General features: G+C 42.3%; 1 protein-coding gene across 2 annotated transcripts in view; it reads right to left on the reverse strand.

The window, feature by feature from the left end:
- Positions 1-6,576: 6,576 nt before the first annotated feature.
- The window catches only part of LOC146189862 (cytochrome P450 3A41-like), a 33,331-nt gene continuing 19,797 nt past the window's right edge, over positions 6,577-20,110 (reverse strand). For both annotated transcript variants that reach the window (XM_084604622.1, XM_084604623.1), the window contains 8 exons: positions 17,943-18,051; positions 16,729-16,795; positions 16,556-16,664; positions 13,048-13,136; positions 11,571-11,711; positions 8,655-8,820; positions 7,211-7,315; positions 6,577-6,706 (listed from right to left, as the gene is read on the reverse strand). In XM_084604622.1, the coding sequence (XP_084460748.1) occupies positions 7,223-7,315; positions 8,655-8,820; positions 11,571-11,711; positions 13,048-13,136; positions 16,556-16,664; positions 16,729-16,795; positions 17,943-18,051 (774 nt within the window). In that variant the 3' untranslated portion in view covers positions 6,577-6,706; positions 7,211-7,222. The remainder of the gene's footprint in view (positions 6,707-7,210; positions 7,316-8,654; positions 8,821-11,570; positions 11,712-13,047; positions 13,137-16,555; positions 16,665-16,728; positions 16,796-17,942; positions 18,052-20,110) is intronic.

A 20,110-nucleotide genomic window follows, 5' to 3' on the forward strand; every position in this document is an offset into this window, starting at 1 on the left:
AATAAGCCGTGCAGATAAAAGGAGGGCAGCAAGGATAAAAAGAAAAGAAAGGATGTTCCGTTATATACAAAGCTTCCTTCATAACTTACATTGTTATCTTCTTGAGTGTTTGGTGCGGTGGTGGCCAGCTGCATCGTTGTTTGCAACGAGTGCGGAGAAATCTCCTCGTCGACGGGCGGCTCCTTGGTTTCTGTATCCGGTGCATAGGAGGTTTCCAACGACGGAATTGGGGAAAGAGAAACTAGAGTTGTGAGTTTTTCAGCCTCGTCCAGAGGTGGTGGGTTTTTTCGGAATGTGCCTTCTATGCCATTCGGGGGAACGGTCGTAAGCAGAGAAGTCTCAGTAATTGCAATACTAGATGGACTGTTGTTCAGTAATGTGTTCATGGTAGAGGCTGGGTTCGGTGTAATGGTTTCGACCTTTTCAGTGCTTTCAGTTCGGACAAGGCCAGCTGTAGTTCGCTGGTGATGGTCGCGTACTGCAAGTGTATATGTGGTGCTTGGCCCTGCTTCAGTTTTGTGGCTAACTTGATCTGAAGGTGTCCGAGCTTCAGGGTCAAGTTTCCGTGGTTCTGTTACATGCTGATTTCCTTGTGTAGTGAGCTGAGCAACCTCGCTGTACAGCCCTCCTTCAAACGTTGTGCTAGAAGTTACTTCTGCAGGGAGCATTGTACTGATGTTTATTTCTGCCGTTCCCTCGTCTGGCAGCGATGTAGTTTGCTCTTGAGTCGATTTTGTGTAATATTCTGTGCTTCCGTATGACGTGGACGTTGGCTGACCACTCTCCGCCGTCGAGTGCACAGGTATCTCATTAATCACACCAGATTCCAGTGTAGAGTACGAATTAGTCACCGTATACCCGGTTTGCACCCCAGTCGGCGATGAGGGTGACTCGTATATTGAATTGGGAATGGTAACCGACACTTTAGGCGATGAAGTGAAGTGCTCAAATAGTTCAATAGGATCTGTATTAATGAACTCTCCAGGTACTGAAGTCAGCTTTGAAGCAGAGGTCGCTCCAACTGTATCGACCATAGTAAATGAAACTGTAGACTGATGCGTTGGATGAGCAGTGGACAAAACATTTACTACTGTGGGCATGGATACACCGCTCTGATCCTCAGGAGTCAGGGTGAATGCACCCGGTTCCACTGTGTTTATGGGATCTGTGTTACCAATAACAACCGTTTGTGTCGAGAACGGGACAGGGCGATCTGAAAGCAATGTAATGTCAGTGGCCTGCTCGTTGTCATTCGTATATAATTTTGGAGCCCTGTCCGTGCTGTAAGTTGTCGAAGTTATTGCAAAGTTAGGCGTTCCCGTGGTAGAGTAATTACTACTTGAGTGTTTCGTGTTCAGTGCAGTTTGCTGATCGTCGCTGATATCACTGTGCGCATTGCGAGTCCGCCTGAATAAAATGACTTCATGTAGGGGTAGCAACCGTGCTTCCGTCGAAGGTTCTATTTCTCTATGAGTTCCGGCCGAGCCCAACGTTATGTCTGTCGAAACGACATTACTAGAATTTTCGTACGCACCTGTCGCGACGTCATCAAATTCTGCATTGTTTGAAACTTTCGTCAAAGCATCATTGTTTTTTGTAGCAGTGGAATTTGTGGAAGCTTTCTTTTGGCCCACGACATCCTTTTTTGGGGCAACCCTTTCAAACTCGCTTCCGTCAATCCGGTTCTCATCTTTTGTTTTTTCTTCTGGGGCTAGAAGATTGAAGGATAAGTTCTGAGTGTACGCGTGGGTGCCAGAAAATGTCAGTTCTTGTTCAAATTGTGGGTCCCTAGAGCGATCTGTCGATTTCGAAAAATTCTCCACGTCTCGAGATTTTGTTATAGTCGTTCGTCTCACAAAGTTGTTTACAGCATTTGGTGTTTGCCTACGTGTCTTGAGCGTATGAGTGTCTTCAGGCCTGGTGGACGCGGTTGATGAACTCTTACTGTCTACTTTCCTTTGAGTGCGCGGGACGTCACGTTTCTGCCTTCGAGCTGTCATTATTACGGACGTCCATGGACCCACTGTATAGCGAACTTTCTTGAACTTTTCTTCGAGATTTCGAAATGTGTTGTCTTGATGTTTTGTTACTGTGCTTGCGCTTGCCACAACTCTCCAACTCGAAAACAATTTCGTTAACTCCAGGCGGTCGCCGATGCTCTTGATGTTTTTGAGACACAACCCCGAATTTACTTGCGTACAGTATAACTTACGTTGAACCTGAAATGAATAGAAAAAATATATTCACTGCCTCAAAGATTGTTTGAGTTCGATGTTTTAATCATTTTCTTCGATTAGCGTGCATTCGAAGACAATCTGTTTTACGTAAGCAGCTAGCAAGATAGACTCAAATGTTTTAATTCGGCGGCGGCAGGTTTGGAGTGAATGTATTCTTTCTTTCTTGCTCCAGGCTATATTGTATAGTTTATGCAACACTAAGCTAATTTAACAGAAAGGATGAGTATTATCACTCTTTGAAGACCGAGGTTACAGGTCGAATTAAGTTGTTTGTTTTATATTGTGATACTGACAGGCCTGCGTGCGAGGCGTTAATAGCCACTAGGTTTGACCAGTGGAGGCAAAAATTCGTAAGTTTTGCTCTGGTCATACATACCCATCTTATTTGTCCTCTCTCTCTTTTTTCTTCGAGTTCCTTTACGATTTTCACACTGCAGCGTGGTCAAGTGGTCATATCACCGAACCTATCATTTAATTTTAAGGTACAGTGAACATTGATTCATTTTAATAAATGACGGCAATGACGTTGAAAATCCCTGATGTTACTCATTACTGAGATTGAAAGAAGCTATTTGTAATATCCGGCGAAAGAAATCAAGAAATTTATACAGAGTAACTTTGGTACAAAGTAACTCACGTAGGTAGAATCGTAGTTGGAGGACGGAAAAGGCACCCCGCCCAGCAGCGTCAGCGGCAGCAGGGTCCTAGTGCATGTACAAATACTGTTTACTGCTGTTAAGTTCCCAAAATACGTATAAAAATACTTAAAGTATGCAAACATGCCGACACAGCTAAAGGGTGCGCACTTTTCTCCGACCTGTTTCTCGTAGAGTTTACCTTTTAACTATTACATCATCAGCTGGCTGTAAAATGAAGTTTTATGCAATGTGATTAGCCTCCCTGCACTAAAAGCTAGCGGGTAACACTGCCGCCAGGTTTTCTTAACATTTGTAGTTTTCGGTCAGAATTTTTCATTTGTCGCTGTCAGCAGGGTTGTTAACGCTTCCATTATCTCCTGGGAGGTTATGTTACCCGACTAGCTTCAAAGATTCCGGACTATGTGTATCTTGTTCGCGAATGAATGAAGCCGCTCATGCGCTAACAGAAAACAATGAATCTAAGCTATCCCGGAGCGATTCACGGCGGCTTTGTCACCGTAGAGCTTTCTGGCGTGTAAAAGTTGCCCTAGCTATGCACTTGCTCATAAGGGCGCTCTCGGCCCTCACTGGTATCTTGAATACAAATGGTTATGCTTACTCAGCATCGCAAAATTAGACAGAACAATGACACAAGCTAGATTTTCCGAGACATTAGCAATGTGTCCTAAATGCGTTCTATAAGCTCTTTGCGTGCGACTTTTCAAACTGCCTTGTATACACTACGAGGCAGATTGGTATGGTTGTGGTAGCAACAAATTTGCATATTTTCCTTCGTAACGTACTGCGCTGCCGTTCCGAATATCACGCAAACGGAGGTCAAAGAATTCGATACGATGCGTCCTTCTAGAAAGCCCTAATGACCATAATTTCTAGGTTTTCTGATGTTGTGGTGTGCTTGCCTGGATCAAAATAACACTCCAAACTAAAAGAGGAAAAGTAAGCATTGCTTGCGGGATACTCACCACGTGAGAAAACCCATTTATATGATTATCTTACAGTGTCGTCGTTCCTTTCTTCACGTAACACGTGCGGTAGCGAACGAAGAAGAAAGGAAAGGAAAAATGGCACACGTCACGCACTCAATCGATGAAGTTTCGTGTGGCGCCTGGTGCCCTCTCCGGGTTTTTCGGTCGATTCTGGCTTCTCACCCACGCTTGCAATTGAGACGCACCTTAGCCGGACCTGCGCGGTCGAACGAAGGGCATAGAAATGAAGCGAAAATAGAGTCGCCACGAGCCACAGGTTGGGTGGTGGAAGGCGGTGCGGTTGTCAACAGCAACCGGGTGCGGAGCTGTCGATGAAATGTTGCTGTTTTCTTACCTGGCAACGTTCTCCTATTTCCCCTTTTGAGGAGAAAGCAATGGAGAATTGGTGCTTGCAGTGGGTGATGCTGTGGTCGCCGCTATGACCTTTGAACCATTCCGCGTAAATAGAGAGTGATGGCGATAATAAGTTGTATTTTATCAAGTGATTATTATTTTTAAATGATACATCCGGTGTTGTCAGTAAAGTTGGATAGTTTCGTACTTAACAAGAAAGCACCCAAGGAACTAAACATGCATCGTCGTTAGAGCTTGCTTTCCTAATCGAGCTTTTACCACTTCGACGCAATTTTTGTTCAGTAGTTAGACAGCAGAGCCACGCACTTTAGACATCATTCATGGAGTCCACATCTCTCACTAATGTCATTATCAACTCACTATTTTTAATAAGATAGAGGAAAATATTACGCTTGTGACTGCAAATTTCCTACGAATAACTAACCTTCTAGTGCTGTGAGAAAGTGGGCAGCTTTAGAAAAAGTGATATTTTTTATGAGAAGAAAATAGAGCGGACGTTCTTCTGGAGGTCACGTAGAGCATTGATAGTCGTAGATCATGCTTCACAAGAAGTAAAATTATATTCGATGCCGAGTGCGAGAAAACAAAAACAAAAAACGGTCGCCTTCAGGTGTCACTCAAAACTCAAAACTCAAAACTCACTCAAAAGTTGAGCCGAGGGCAACTTTCTGTGTGAATATAGGTTCAGAAATATTTCGCCCAAACTATTTTCAGTAGGACATGTACCTTCCTCTCAGGTTCAAATTTACGCAAATATTGAAGCTAGTTCTTGAGGTTACAAAATGATGGGGCCTTCAACTGTTTGTGCATGCCGGCAAATGTACAACACTGCAAGACTTTGGCTTGAGTCCGAATAATTCTGCGTAAGACCACAATGCACTGCCATCTCAGCCACATTTAGACTGAGAAGCCTTCTTTTATCTAGGAAATATGGTATAGTGTAGTATTCTGCGACACAAAAACAGTTAAAAACTGTGAATTGTCATCCACACATGTCTTTTGGTCAGCGTCTGACAGTGCGTGTCTGAAAACGCCGCCTCTTAAAGCATCAGCTGCTGGTGGCCGCATTCATGAATATTTATTAGGCAGTGACTTATTCTCGAAGACCACACTGTAGTATGCGCTCTTATATGTAGACTGTCCGCAGTGTTTTATTATGACTTATTCATTTCTCTACTGTTTTCTTCCTCCCCTCTCCTGCCTTTTTCCAGGTAGGAGATTCTGAAGTAGTGGGCTTCAAGAGGGGATTCGTGGCTGATAGATTGATGAATTATGGTACAAAAATGGGCAAGGGGGGCTTAACTATCTCGATCGGCAGTTACGGTAAGATCTTTCCCGTCATAATATAGAGCCTTGTTCGCTCTCGCTTAGCAGTTGAAGGCCGGGAAGGCTAAGGAGAAAGATTTAAGCTGGCGTTTACAACAGTGAACAATGTAACTTAGAGGCTGTTGTCGGCAGGATGCGTAACGCTATTACTTCCTTTGGTTATTTTAATGCGTAAGCATTAAAATTCATTTTTTGAGTTTGGTGTCCCCAAATGTTGTGCGCAAGGAGGAAGAAACAGGAGAGGAGGAAAGGAAGGGAGGTTAAGCGGAAGAAGAAATCGACGACCTCTGGCACTGCATGGTTATACACGAACACAACACACCCACAAGAGAATTAAACCAAGACGTTCACACAGTTGGTAGCGAGTGCATCATCTGTGTGACCATCTTGGCTTAATTCTCTTGTGTGTGTGTGCTGTGTTTGTGAATAACCATGCAGCGCCAGAGGTCGTCGGAGTCGTATAGCCAACTAGCCCGCTCACAAGTACTACTGAGAAGAAATCGGCTTGCTACCCTTCACAGGTGGAAGAGGGTGAGTGGATAGAAACGTGATGGGCAAGAAAGGAATGGGTGAAATCAGTGTAAAATCGGCTTGCTACCCTTCACAGGTGGAAGAGGGTGAGTGGATAGAAACGTGATGGGCAAGAAAGGAATGGGTGAAATCAGTGTAGTCACATCACCGCCACATAACGTCACACCACATCACGTCATAGTCATATCACGTCACATCACAGCAAAATCACAGCCTATCGATCAGGCCCGTGGTTTTCGTGAAGCGGAGCAGTGCCTGGGAGGCCTTCACCGCCGACGATCGCCGCGGCCAGTGACCTAGAATTTTGATTTGTTAGTGGGCGTCCATTCAGACGCTATCCATTCTATCCACACTATGAGGCACACACAAAGAGTGCGGCCTATAATCTCGTCGCACCCGCAAGTTGCGACGAGACTATAACAGGCCCAAATGCTGACCACTGGATGGAAAGCTCGAAATTGAAAAACATAGCGTTCATCAATATGCTTGTTTTGCATTGTTTTATTTCTGCTTCAAATAAATGTGAATGAGGTAGAAACTGGAGGAAGAGCAGGGAAGGCGAGAGACGTCTGGCGTCTTCTTCATCTTCGCTGCTGGATGGGAAAGACGTCAGCTGTGCAAGAGGAAATGGTTAACCCTTGTTGTGAGAAATAATTCAAAAACGCCTATCGAAATGTAACCAGTTTTAGAATAATTACACCCTTAGAACTGTGCGCTATAAATTATATTTTAAATATCAGAATTGTTCATTAGTGAAAGCCACTCACGTGACATGTATGTTCATAAAGCATCCGAAATCGGTTGCTAACCCTTTTAGCGCGTAGCTTGAGCTTTTGCAAAAAACTCAGAAATTTGGCCTGAAAGCAATCTTTCATAGGGTTGCTAGTAACATGAAAAACGTAGTGTTTTTTTTCTTGCCTATCACCAAAGAAGACGACCCGAAATGCATCTTAAAATGTCCGCGCAAAAAAGTAGAGGCCTTAATGAGAAGGCGTGATTAACACTGGTAAGGTTTCCTTGCTTGTTCGTGATACCGAATGCAGCTTGACATTATGAAGCTCCGTACTCTAACTACGGGAGCAAGTAATGTGTGATTTGCTTGCGAAAATTTCCGTACGTCGAAAAATCTTCAAGTGGAATCGTTTCCGAGCTTTTCTAATCGGACCCAGACTCCATCCACCGGGCAGGCGATGATAGAATACGTATGTCGTTTCAGTTCACCCTGGTGAAAGAAGACAAGAAATAACGACAAAATAGATTCAGCCATAACCATGCTAGACACAATACGTGGAAAATAGGATCTTACTATGAATTGAACTCGGCTCCCACTACTGCAAGGAATGCCGCGAAATGAGAGAGAGAGAGAGAGAGAGAGAGAGAGAGAATAGAATAGAATAGAATAGAATAGAATAGAATAGAATAGAATAGAATAGAAAGGCAGGTAGGTTAACCAGGCGATGCCCAGTAGGCTAGCCTACATGTGGTGAGGGGAACAAAGGGAGAAAAAGGAAAGTAAGAGAACGCAGGAAAGGAGTCTATAACATGTCTAGAGACCTATACTGAAAGGGGATAAAGAGCATGCCGTTAGTCTTGAACTCAACCCTGAGTTCTTTAAAAACTTAAGTAGCGCCTTACATTGATTTCCTTTGTGATGAAAGAGTCAACCATGGGCCCAGAATCTCTTCCCAAGTAAGAGCGCGAGAGTCCAAGCAGCGGAGTTTAGCAGCCAGGAAAGTACGCTCACACTCAAACTGAGGGCACTCAGAAGGTTCGCGCACAATCGTTTCAACACCCACACTGTTCACACGTTAGATAGTTACCCATACTGATGAGGCGACAATAAGAGTTTGTAAACGCCACTCCTATCCACAGGCGACACAACATTGTAGCATCATTGCAGCATTGTAGAGCGAAATGTATTGACAAGAACCGAATGGCAACTTTATTCGGAAACACAGACATGGAAGTAGTGATTGGTGCGACAATCGACGACAATATGGCGGCAATTATTAAAACATTATTACTAATATCTACATTACATTTATAGGCACTGCGAGTGAAACTATCTGACGTAGTTTCGATATCGCAAAGTACTCGGCTTATTGCCTTTATGAGTAATCTTTCAAACACTGTAGCTCAAATACTGCATATTTTATGTCTTTAAGGCGTTTTTTCAGGATATTGGCACTTATATATGTAAGGTACATATTTTTTCCGGCCTGTACGTTGACGTAGTCATAGTATTTAACTGTTATAGCTAATATTTTAAAGGTTGAACAAGCATTCGGCAATAAATGCGCTCTCTCTGTAATGGGATGTCACATGGCTAGACCTGGGCACTCACCAAATGTTTCATTCGTGCATATATACCTCTCCAAACCAGTCACAATTAAGCCACAGTGGTATGTGATGAAATTATTACCCTTCGGATGCTGAGTATTCAGAGTGAATTATAGTCACACCATACAAGAGAATGAAAATTCGCGACATGAACTGCGTAATGAGAGTTGACTGGAAACAGTACTAGATTGTCTATGAATACTAAGTCAATCGCCACTTACGTTCTCATGTCTGGAGCCTAAATGAAGGCGAAATCGGTGCACCAACTTTGCAACAATGAGAGTCATCTCCATCTGCGCCAGCTTCATGCCAACGCAGTTTCGAGGGCCCACGCCGTACCCCTGGAAAGCGATGGGGTCACGTGACGCTTTCTCCTCAGGTGAGAACCTGCAGAAAACGGAAGGCCAAGGAAAGGCTAATACTGGCATGGAGAGCGGTGTAGAGAGAACAAGGTAGTTAGTAGCTACGCCTAGTAAAAGCCTAGTCGACCGCCTACTGCATGTCCTTTAAAAGCCTGTCTCTGTCTCGCGCTTGAGGACACTCTAGCAGTTTTCTAGGTGTAGTTAAAATCCGCAGCCAGGCTTCCGGGATTGTAATCTCATTTTACAGAACAAGGAGATGCTTTTTTACTTGATAAATAAGAATTTGAACTGTTTTTATTTCGACTGGTTGTTTCAAGGTCGTGATCCTGGCGTTGATTCCTTCGCTCGATATCCTGTATTTAAAAAAAGACGGTTTTTTCCCCAATTTAATGCCTTCTACCAATATCCAAACAATACTGAGGGAATAGGTACAGTCATAAATGGGCGCATAATACTTAGCTTTGATTGGTCATTTCATCAAAAGAATCTCATCTGGCGACATCACAAAGTACGCGTATAAATTGCCTACAGCGGCTGTACGTTAACCTAGTATTGTGCTTTTTTACCTGGTACGAGCTTTTATGCGAAATAAGTCTTCATATTTTAAAGTGCTTTGGTCATAATAAGTTTAGGAGAAACAAGAAGGTCATTTTGGTATACATGACCAAGGTCAACACTTGTAGCCTATTGATGGATGATAGTTTGCTAAGGGAACTGAGAGATGAAAAGCAAAGAAGAAAAGTAAGACGTGCACAGTGATCTCCTGTAGAGGCGAGAAAACTGAGTGAAGAGAACACCTGATTCACTTCGAGTGTTTGCTTGTGAAATGGGACCCTCTTATGAATGCGCGCATGAAAGCAAAAACTACGACTTAACTAGCGTAGCAATTAGGAAAACTACCAGTTGTTAAAATGCCCTAACGCCTGCGGTGTACTCTTCCAAGTTTATCACTGCTGCATGTATGTGAAAACATTTTCCCTAATTTGATATAGTCGAAAGGAGTAGGAGGAGGAGGAGGAGAATAACCCTATTTGGTGCCCAGAAAATTTTAACGCGACCAGGCTAAGGTCTCCCGAGTGGGAACGTCGAGATCTTGTCTCTTCACCGCCATGAGGGCCTACCGGACGGATCGTGGTTAAACACTGGTGTTCACTAAATCATAGGCTTCAATTGTACGCCGCGACAGAGTTAATCGCTGGACGACTTTTGCGGGTTCGTTTTGACGCTCATGTATGTGCCTTGCTACTCACCCCGTTACTAGTTCGTTTAATTATGCCTTCCTTATCTCATACCCACTTATTACCAAACAGGGGTCAGCTACAAAATTATCTGAAAGAATGCCTGAAATATACATGAGACCCATTTTTTATCAAGCCGCACGAATGAGCCCCTGAGGGGTGGGAGTAGCGTGTCTCTGCTAGGGATCCAAAGAAGCCCGAAGGCTCGATTCCTAATGTAACCTTATTTGTCAAAAGAGCTACCCGAATTCGCACCTTGTGCCATATATCATGTGGCGGCATTACGTCAGACGATCCAACAACGAAACAGTGCCTGGCCTACTACCTGCCAGAGCTATGCCCGCGATTTTTCGCTCACAACGCCTATGTTGTAATTTCTGATTTACAAAACCTTTGATGCTGTCTCTTTATAAAAGGGCAGGCAATGACACTTTACCGTGGCTAACGTACTCTTGCTTTCACTTTAGATAATGATATGTATTTTTTCTGGGGCCCTAGAGGTTCAATGTAAAAATGGGAGCAGAAAAACAAAAGAAAAACAAAAGGCGCTTGCACTGACGTTTGGCTCATTACTTCCCGGCTACTGTAGCTATCGATAAGTCCTGCCGCTCTGTGCAATAGTTTGATTTTAGTTTCATTACAGCTGCAGCCATTACTCTGCATTCTTAGACATAAATATTGTTTTACTTAATGCTTCGCTCGATTTTGTTGATATCCTTCCTACTGATGAGTTCATGGTGTGTTAGTTGTGAACATTATATGTTAGTGTATTGTGCTGTCTATGCAGGTTTTTCTTATTTATTTTCCGCTTTGCAGTTCTGCTGTGGTAGCAGCGTACGTAACCTTGCACATTTTATTTACTTGTCCTGAAAAAAATTCATTTTCTGGGATATAAAATAACGTTGTTGGCTCATGTACATGCCATTCGTGGCTCCTCATGTCTTCTTATCCGTCTTGTGCTGCAGTTGTCTGATTTGGATGGTGCTCTAAGCGCCGAGTGAGTGTAACGGAAGGGAGGTGTTTATTACAGAAGGGGATTGAAACTTGTTGCACCAAAAAAACAACAACAAAAAAACAAAACAAAAACAGGCGACTAGAAGGGATTGCTAAAACTGGAGCCGTTACGCAAATTGGTTTCGAAATAGGGCGCATCAGCTACAAGGTTAATTCGAACTTGTTCAGAAGTAAGTTTATATATACTAAACAGAGCTTACGTCCACCTTGTTCATAAACAACTCTGGAATTCGATCCAGTGTTGCTTCATAGACGCTCTAGCCTCAGAACGCCACGATAAAGAACCAGTCCATTAAGTGGATCAAGTTTTTTTGTCGTATTGAAACATTTTTTTATGGAAGTTTGGGAAGTGACATGTTGACACTTGTAGTTTTATATCACGTTTCACTGTGGTATATATGTTAGTAAAGGGTTAAAAGGTACAGTCTAATGAGGCGGATGTAAAACGGACTTGTAATATGCACAGTGACTTTGGAGCACCTAGCGTGACATGGGTGCCCAATGTACGCAGTTGTAAACTCACCTGTCCGGATTAAATTCTTCAGGTCGTTCCCACACTCTACTGTCGTGATGCACTTGGTGGCTGCAAGCCATCACGCTCGTACCTTTGGGTATTAGCAAGCTTTCATAGCGGTAGTCACAGGAGGCCATCCTTGACGTGAACCTGCGTTTATACGTAAGAAGCGCTCCCGTGTTTTATGACATTTTCAGCGTCAGTCGCCAAGTGGGTCAGGTCGTATTGAGATCGCACACAACCGTCACGCGATTGATGTGCGATTTCACACGAATGGCACATTTATGAGTTTCGCATATGACAAAAGGCAGCGATCTAAGTCCCACTAAAGCGGCGAACAGATCCCCTAGGAGACCGGCCACGTACACAAGAGTGAATAATCGAATAACGTGACCTTGGCATGTGATGACGTCTCAAATATATTTTTTGTACGGAAGAGGGGAGTGAAGTCGCTCGATGTCAGCACACTCTAAGAACACAGCAGGGTTAAGAAACGGGTGCCTTGCGTCGCGCTCTTGCACGGAGAGCTCTTGCAAGGTCCTTTCAGGATGCGAGATAGGATAATTTGATGTATCCTGGTTTGAAGATGGGATACTGGAGATCCGTTTGGTTGATGTGAGGTTTAGGCAAAACATCGCATCTTGCCTACGTTTGTAATCTGACAGAAATTAAAAATTAGCATGCGCCCTTCACTACGGTGTTTTGGTGAATCTTTCAAACCTTTTTTTGTGGGCTGATGGCTCGACTTTGGTAGGTGCTTTTGAGTATATATTACTGCTTAGGAGTGTTCTTCATTGTCTTCGCTTGAGGGTTCAGTAAATTTTCGGAGACAAGTTCACAGGAAGTTATGTTAGGCGGAGCTAACTGTCACAAAGACGCACATGAACAGTGCACGAAACTAGTGGAAGACACCGGATTACTTTAACCATCTGGGGCGTCCTTCATGTGGAGTGACACACCGCGATGCAGATAGTTACGACATTTTCCCGACAACATAATGTAAGACCGGATGCCGCGACCTTCATATCGGAAATCACACGCCAATGTCAGTCAGCCACCGTTGCTGGAATGAAGTTAGCGCTGCGGATTCAACGTGCCTTAATGGTGAACGAAAAGCAAGGAAGTGATGTCCAGTTTCAAGATATATGAAGTTACTTTCACGGCTCCTAATCGGCACAGGAGAAAATTTCCACGAGCAAAACACGACTCCTCTCTTCGCTTCTCTCCAAGAATAAATGCTCAAAGGCTTTCACTTCGTTACTGCAGGGCACACATTAAAGTCTCACGTGCGATGAGGTCGGTGTGATATCAGTGGAGCATAATCATTTGCAATTGTATATTGTAATGTGCCAATAAAAATTAAAATAAGGCTGTTGCGTAGCAAATCGAGCCATTCTAGCGCTACAATTAGTGCCACAGCCAATTTCTTCGAGGAGGCGATTTAACTGAGCCTTTTCCCTACCTATGTGGGCTGTTCGGTACTTACACTGGCACCGTGGTGTACATCCTCAGTGTTTCCAGTAGCGTTTGCGCTGTGTACTGCAGGTCCGAAATAGCGTCGTAGTTGAACTCTCCCTGGAAGGCAAATTAGAAAAATAGTGAAAATGTTTGTGCACAATACAGTAGTAAGGGTAGTCGAAAAACAAAAGTACAAAAATTTTCTATTACGGTAAAATTTTTCCGCGAGTTTTGACGATAACACCTGTTGTAACAACATGAGTTTACGTATTAACATCAGAACTTTCTGTAGTAACAACAGAAAACTTCTACAAAACTAAAGACAACAAAAACTGCTAAAGAAAGTTTTACAGCACTGGACAAAACTGCTACAAAACTATAGAGAAAAGTCAAACGTTTACGACAAGAATAAAGAATATTTTGTCGTAATTCTGACAAGGTTCTCTCATTCTTTTTATTGAGAAATTGTTGTTCTGACACAAACCGTTATACTGTTTCAGAAACTACCTATTCCCCAGTGAAATAAATTTAAGTGAAACGAAGTGTCCCTATGTTTTACTTAAATGTTTGATTTTCTTTAGGACAGTATGCACAGCTGCAACAGAAGTGACCGGAGCAGAAAAATTGCGATATGCGGCGCAGTTGGTGCCGTGCATTGATAGCGAGAGTACTGAGCACGTTCGATTTCCCAAAGCAGGAATGGCCGGTAGAAAGTAGCCCATTTCGACGATGCCCCATCCAAAAGACTGGCATCTTGGATGGATGCTCATGCCTTCTTTATCGAAAAAATCATGCACCGACGCTACTACGCGCATGGTGGAGTTTGTTTTTGTGTGTGTGTGTGTGCTGGCGTTGAGGGCAGCAATATCTGCTATACTGCTATAATAGCAGTTTTACATTACAAAAATTGCTGGAAGATGCACTGTCAAAGGCAAGTCACAGGACAGCAAAAACTTAAGTCCGGGAATTTGTAGGCTCTTGGGAGGACTGCGGTAAAGCGAAATATCAGCTAAAAAAAAAAAAAAAGAAATCGACACACGTGTGCGGCAACGCTAGCGTATGAGCCAAGGATAAGAAACTCACAAGCTGTAATTTCAGGAGCAAGATTTCTGTCGTGCTGCTTTCTACCGGCTACCTCTACTTCGGAAAGTAAAATGTGCCGGGAACTCTCGCTATCGGCGAGCATGGCTGCAATAGCGCCAGATTTCGTAATTTTTCTGCCCCCTTCGCCTTGTGCTAATTATTTTTCACCGCAGCTGTACAATATCCCTTTTCGACGTGGATTCCCAAGATGTGTCTTCATTAATGTAGCTCTACTTAAAAATAAAAAAGTTCTGTGAGGCAACAACCTCACACAATCTCATACAAACCGCATAAAATCTCATAAGGTGCCATTATTATCATAAAATATATGATTTATGGCGATGTGGGAGATTCTAGAGATTTGTATTCGATTTGTGCAAGATTGAGTGAGAAAATGTGAGGTTATTGCTGAACAGAACTTTTTCAAGATCTTAAGACTCATAAGGTTTCAGTTGGTCAGACCTTGAGGCATGCCGTGCATACCTAGCCATTCAAATTCTTCTCATGGCAAAAAGAACACTGGTCCCAACGTTTCCTAGGTTGTCCTCTACGAACGCAACCAGAACCTACTTACACATCTAAGACGCAGATACCTTTGGCTTCTAAATTTTTCTCAAACGCCTTATGTTTAAACTTTGTAATTTTATTCTTTGAATGCCCTAAACAACATGTAAAAAGCAGGTTTGTCATCTATTATTTCTTTAGGTACTGCGTCAGACTGGGGTGCTTGTAGAAGTAAAAGCGCCCACAGTACGTCGTGTGAGAGAAGAAACTTCAAGTTTTAATTTAAAGTTAAATAATTTGTCCTTCTTATGCTGTGCTTCCGTTGTTGTGTTGTACAAGATTATTTGTATTGTCCTTATTATTGCCACCACCGTTCGTATTGCCTCGCTTTTAGTTTATTTAAATAATCAATTTCTATAAATGCCTTTAACTGAGGCTAATTCTAGAAATTATCAGAATCATTTAAATGCTGTAAAACAAGATAATTCTTATAGCATCAAGAAGGCCGTATTAATATTCACACGGTATTTAGCCATCCTCACGAAAGGGGAAACAGGCAACTACTGGAAAAGAACTGAACAAAGAAAAATATGAAATATGCGTTACATAGATACGTAATAGACACTTCCAACTTTTCGGCAACGAGCCAGTATTATTTAATCCTGTGAAATTAACCATGAGTTGGATAGTAAGAACGCCGATTCATACAGTGCAGTGCCCGTAAAAATAGCTGTAGTGCACATGACTAGCTGAGAGCGCAAGCCTTGAAATAATAATCGCACCGTACAGTCGACGATATGCTTATTCTGCTGACGATAATTTTCATTCTTGATCTTACTAGTGAGTGTTACCGCACAATATACAGTGCTATGTTCTACGGTACCTAGCATGAACTCTTATTAAGCTGTGGGTTCCGCATAGTCAAAGCACCAGGAAACATCACAAAAACTTCCGTCAGTGTCGAGGCAACAATGACAACGGAAGGCTGAAAGACTCGACCAAACCGCTAGTTTTGTAATATAGGTACCCCAACTGAGCTTTACATGCAAGCCCCAATAGTACCGTAGAAACGGAGCACTGCTTATGCAAATGTTAATACGATGAAAACATTGCCGAGGTTCAACCTAGTGAGCCTAAACGAACGTAAGCTCTGCAGACTTCACGCTGCACTATATATATCAGCAGGATGGTTCGGTTCAACCTGACGCATGCGACAGAGTGTAAGGTCGACGGCCTAGGCCCCGCATCATCCATGGCAACCCTACTGAAAAACCAAAAGTTCTACGGGGCAATAACTTCATAAAATCTCATCTATTCCCATAGACTCTCATACGATGCACATCGTTATCATAAAATATCGTACATAATGTATGATAATGTACGAGAAACTATGAGACCTTATGCAATTATATGCGACTTGTATGTGATTTCTTATGTGAAGTTAGTGAGATTGTGGGAGAAAATGTGATGTTATTGCCTCATACAATTTTTTCAGCAGGGAAGGCTTAGGAAGCGAGGAGTAGTGAAGCAGCTCACATACACTGTCTTAGCAGAAGCCGTGTGGTGGAGAGAGCACATGTTTAAATCAGCGGTGAGGCGAAGGAGGTGCGCTCGGCGCTATTGTGGCGTGGCGCAGATGTAGCTGGTGCATACGCAGTACGTATCGTGCGCAGATGAACGACATTAAAGAATGGTAGCAGTAGTGTTTACGCTCCAAAATAAATTCACCCTGTGGCTTATAGGTTTCACCATTACGCCAGAAACACTGGGACGAAAAGGGAATAATTTACACTGGACCCATTTGAGGACTGGTTTTGCAGGACGCATGACTCAGCGATGATGATCCAACATAATGGGAGCCATAGAAAACCAAATATTGACTTTTATAACGCCTTCTCCGGTCCCCATAACTTTCATAACGCTGATGTATGCTATTACTGCAGACTTACATGCTTCTCGAGAACAGCCTTGGTTTCGGACCTTATCTTGTCCTGGACATCTTGGAACTTGGCTATGCAGAACACACACTGCGAAAGAGTAACAGCGGTGGTCTCGAACCTATTTGGAAGAAAGAAATGGGGAATAAATGTCACCTGCGGTTTCGTATTCGCCGGTAACTCACCCCGCTTGCACTATATTTGCGGCGTTGACAGCAATATCCGCAATGGGCATAACAATATTGTCTTTATCTGAAAGAAATAAAAGAAACGCAAAATAGGTCCGCTAAGCTCTCCATGCAATAGTGGAAACTGCAGAAACTATACACAGTCATAATATTTCTGACCCAATTATTGAGCATTGCACTACGTGTTTTCTTTGATGCGAGTACAATGCTTGGTCTGAGGTCATTTCTTGAAGTACACGAGTAGAAACTGTGAATTAAGGAGCGGATATTCTATTCAGCGGAAGTGCACTTATTCATTTCTCTGTGTCTCACTATAAACAGAAAACTTGCTATCGCATATTGTTGACACACTTTAATTTGCTTCACGGACCGCACTGTTAAAATAAATAATAACAGATGTTTTATCACATTGCAGTTTTCACTATTTTTATTTTGTCAACTGTGTTGCCTGTGCTGGTCTGTTCACTGCCTTCCGCCATGACACACTTGGCTGATTTCATTGCTTCGCTTACTAGTCATTCTCGTTTGCGTTTCCCTAATTGTAGCTAGTGCGAATACAGCAATGTCGCTCTTAGATGGATGGACAAAGCTTTATTTTAAGCAAAGAGTTTGGGTCTACACTGTAACCTTTGTGATCGCGAAGTTAATAAAGCATTAGCGCGGTTGTTTTAAATGCTTCGTTTTGATAAAATCCGGTATTGTAAGCGAAACTTTACGACCACGCCTTCTGCTGTTGATAGTGGGCAAGTGACGTAGTCGGGAGTTGATTGGTCCTCGAGTTGTATGACGTCATGACACCACATAATGTAGAAAGCGCTGCCAACTGGAGCTTTTAATTTAGGACGGGAGAGCAAAATTCGAACTGAACTTTACAGAACCCTTAAGTAATACCCGCTATTGTTAGCGCACGTGTGCGTGCATGTCTGTATGGCTTTATTAAAGCGAGGCTTTCGAAGCACCAATGTTCAGTGGCATTTCATATAATTAGATAGCTTATTATAGCATGTTACTGAATATGTAGTAGACAAAGAGGCATGAATTAGGGGATTATTTATCAAGAGAATATCATAGGGCAACACGTGAACGAGAAAACAACAAGGGGTGCAGCGTAAAGTAACCAATAACGTTATCTCTTCATACACTTATCAAGATAGCTTAAGCATTGCTCCCCCCCCCTCCCCCCCCCTTTCTCTTCTTTTTTCTAAACATACCTTTAAACTCCTCTAATTCTTCCTTAGTGCAGAAAGACTCCTCGATGCCAAAAGAGTCTTTGTCGAACTTCGCTTCCAGAAAACTTTGAAGGACGTCTGGCCTCTTGGACTGGGTTATAGTAGAAGGAAAAAGCAATAAAAAGCCATGTTATAATAGGTTCTCTGCATGGACCACGACTCATGTATTTGTAACGAATCTTTTGAAAAATGTATTCATGAATTAGTTTTATTATAAGGGGATGGGTTATGCAGGACAGAGTTAATGAGAGTGGTAATTTAACTGTCTTAATCTATTACAGCTATGGAATGAAACGTGAACCTCAATACGTGTATGAGTTCAGAGGCCCCGCACCTCCATCAAGCGTCCTAATAATAAATTTACGCAACGCATTTTTGCAAGATGTGCGTTATTGCAAGTTTTATGCCGTAAATAGACTTGAATAAAAAAAAAACGAATTGATAAGTAGAATTTTATGAAATTCTTTTGAAAGTATGCAACAAAATGCGAACTCAACAGGCGACGGCCGGTGAAAGTGGAACAATAGAAGAAGCTATATATTATAGTAACATTGTCTATTTTATTTATATTTTGCCTAAGGGGTAAACATTATCTCACTGTAGATAGAGTGGTAACTTATAGTTCTGTCACGAAGTGCATTCTTCGTAATTAAAATATTAAATAAAAGCGTTCCTTCCAAATTGGTGTTGGTGTTGTATTTGACAAAAAAGTTAAAAAAATCGAAAATATATAACACAAGGTCTACATTTAGGACGAAGAGAAACATTGTTTCAGTTTTTGTTTATAGCCGAAACTTCATTTTTGTCAATAATTCCCGTGACAAATAAGTGCTCCACATTTGGAAATACTTTCCGCCTCTTCCACTCTCTGTCTCTCTATATACTTATACATGAACTGCTGCTTGCACTGAAAACGACGAAGACTATGGTATATAACATATGTTTATTCCAGTTTATTCCAATCATCTTCCGGAAGAAACTTTGCTCCCGACTAGAAATAAAACAAGGGTTAAAAGAACAAGTTCGGGAAAGAACAAGACAGTGCTGTTCTCTTACTCGAGAAAAATAGCAAAATAAAGGCTTCAGAGATCATCCCAGCTTGTCTTTCGCTTAATGGAGATGCACACCATTTACAGAAAATTTTTGTTCCCTGTAATCTTGCGCAGCTTGTTTATTGTTGTTTATTGGCGCTGCACAAATGATATATCGCTTTCTTGACACGGATAAAGGCTCAGTGTAACCTGTCCATGAGGCGAGGCAAGCGGATGCTATCTTTCTCGCAAGAAAGCCTTTCTCTCCTTGTTAGGTTACATATTACAATGTACGGATGTTTCAAGACGTGATACACACTTTTATGCAGATACGAATGAAGCCACCAGTCACTGGCCCAAAGAAAAGCATAGATGATGTTTTTTATGTCTTGCACCAATGTGAAGAATTAGTAAAACGAGGAGATAATTGATTGGAAACAAGAAGAAAAACAAGTGAATACCGTTGGTGGAATCCAAATCCACGACCTCCTTACCACTGAGCTACGGCGTCGGCTGTTTTTAATCTTCCATTTAGGTATTTACACTGCGTGCAATTTATCCTCCAGAGTGTTCGCCAGCGCTACCATTCTCCCTAGCGGAGGATGTGGAACGTCCTGTGATACCGCGAGTGTCACGCAGAATGTGATCTAGCGGCGGAAGAGCTGTGTGATAAGCCTCTTATAATACCTATGACGTCAAGACCGTCCGAATCGAAGCCCTCGTTAAGGTAATTATCAAGCAATTGAAGACAAATGAAGAGCTTCAAATGATATACATAAGAAGGGAGACAAAGGCCGCTACCAAAAAGATAAACTTATAGGGGATGTTTTAGGCCAATTTGGAATATCAATTGAACATAGAGATAACTGAGTAGAAACTAGAAAAAAACAAAATACAGAATAATATAGGTATGGCGCAATAATGTTTCACACACAGAGGATTGTTTTCATTGTTTTTTTTTATACACCGATTTTATTTTATTTGTTTTATCACCAGCAAACATTGGCTTTCACTCTTAACATTTTCACACATTTCGACGCATTGTGCGATGTTTAAATTATTTTAACAATTTAGCTGATCAACTACACACTCTAAACTTTCTTACTCAGCCTCACTAAG

Source organism: Amblyomma maculatum, chromosome 5, assembly GCF_055883805.1.
Source record: "Amblyomma maculatum isolate TAMU_Amacu chromosome 5, ASM5588380v1, whole genome shotgun sequence".
Lineage (NCBI taxonomy): Eukaryota > Metazoa > Arthropoda > Arachnida > Ixodida > Ixodidae > Amblyomma > Amblyomma maculatum.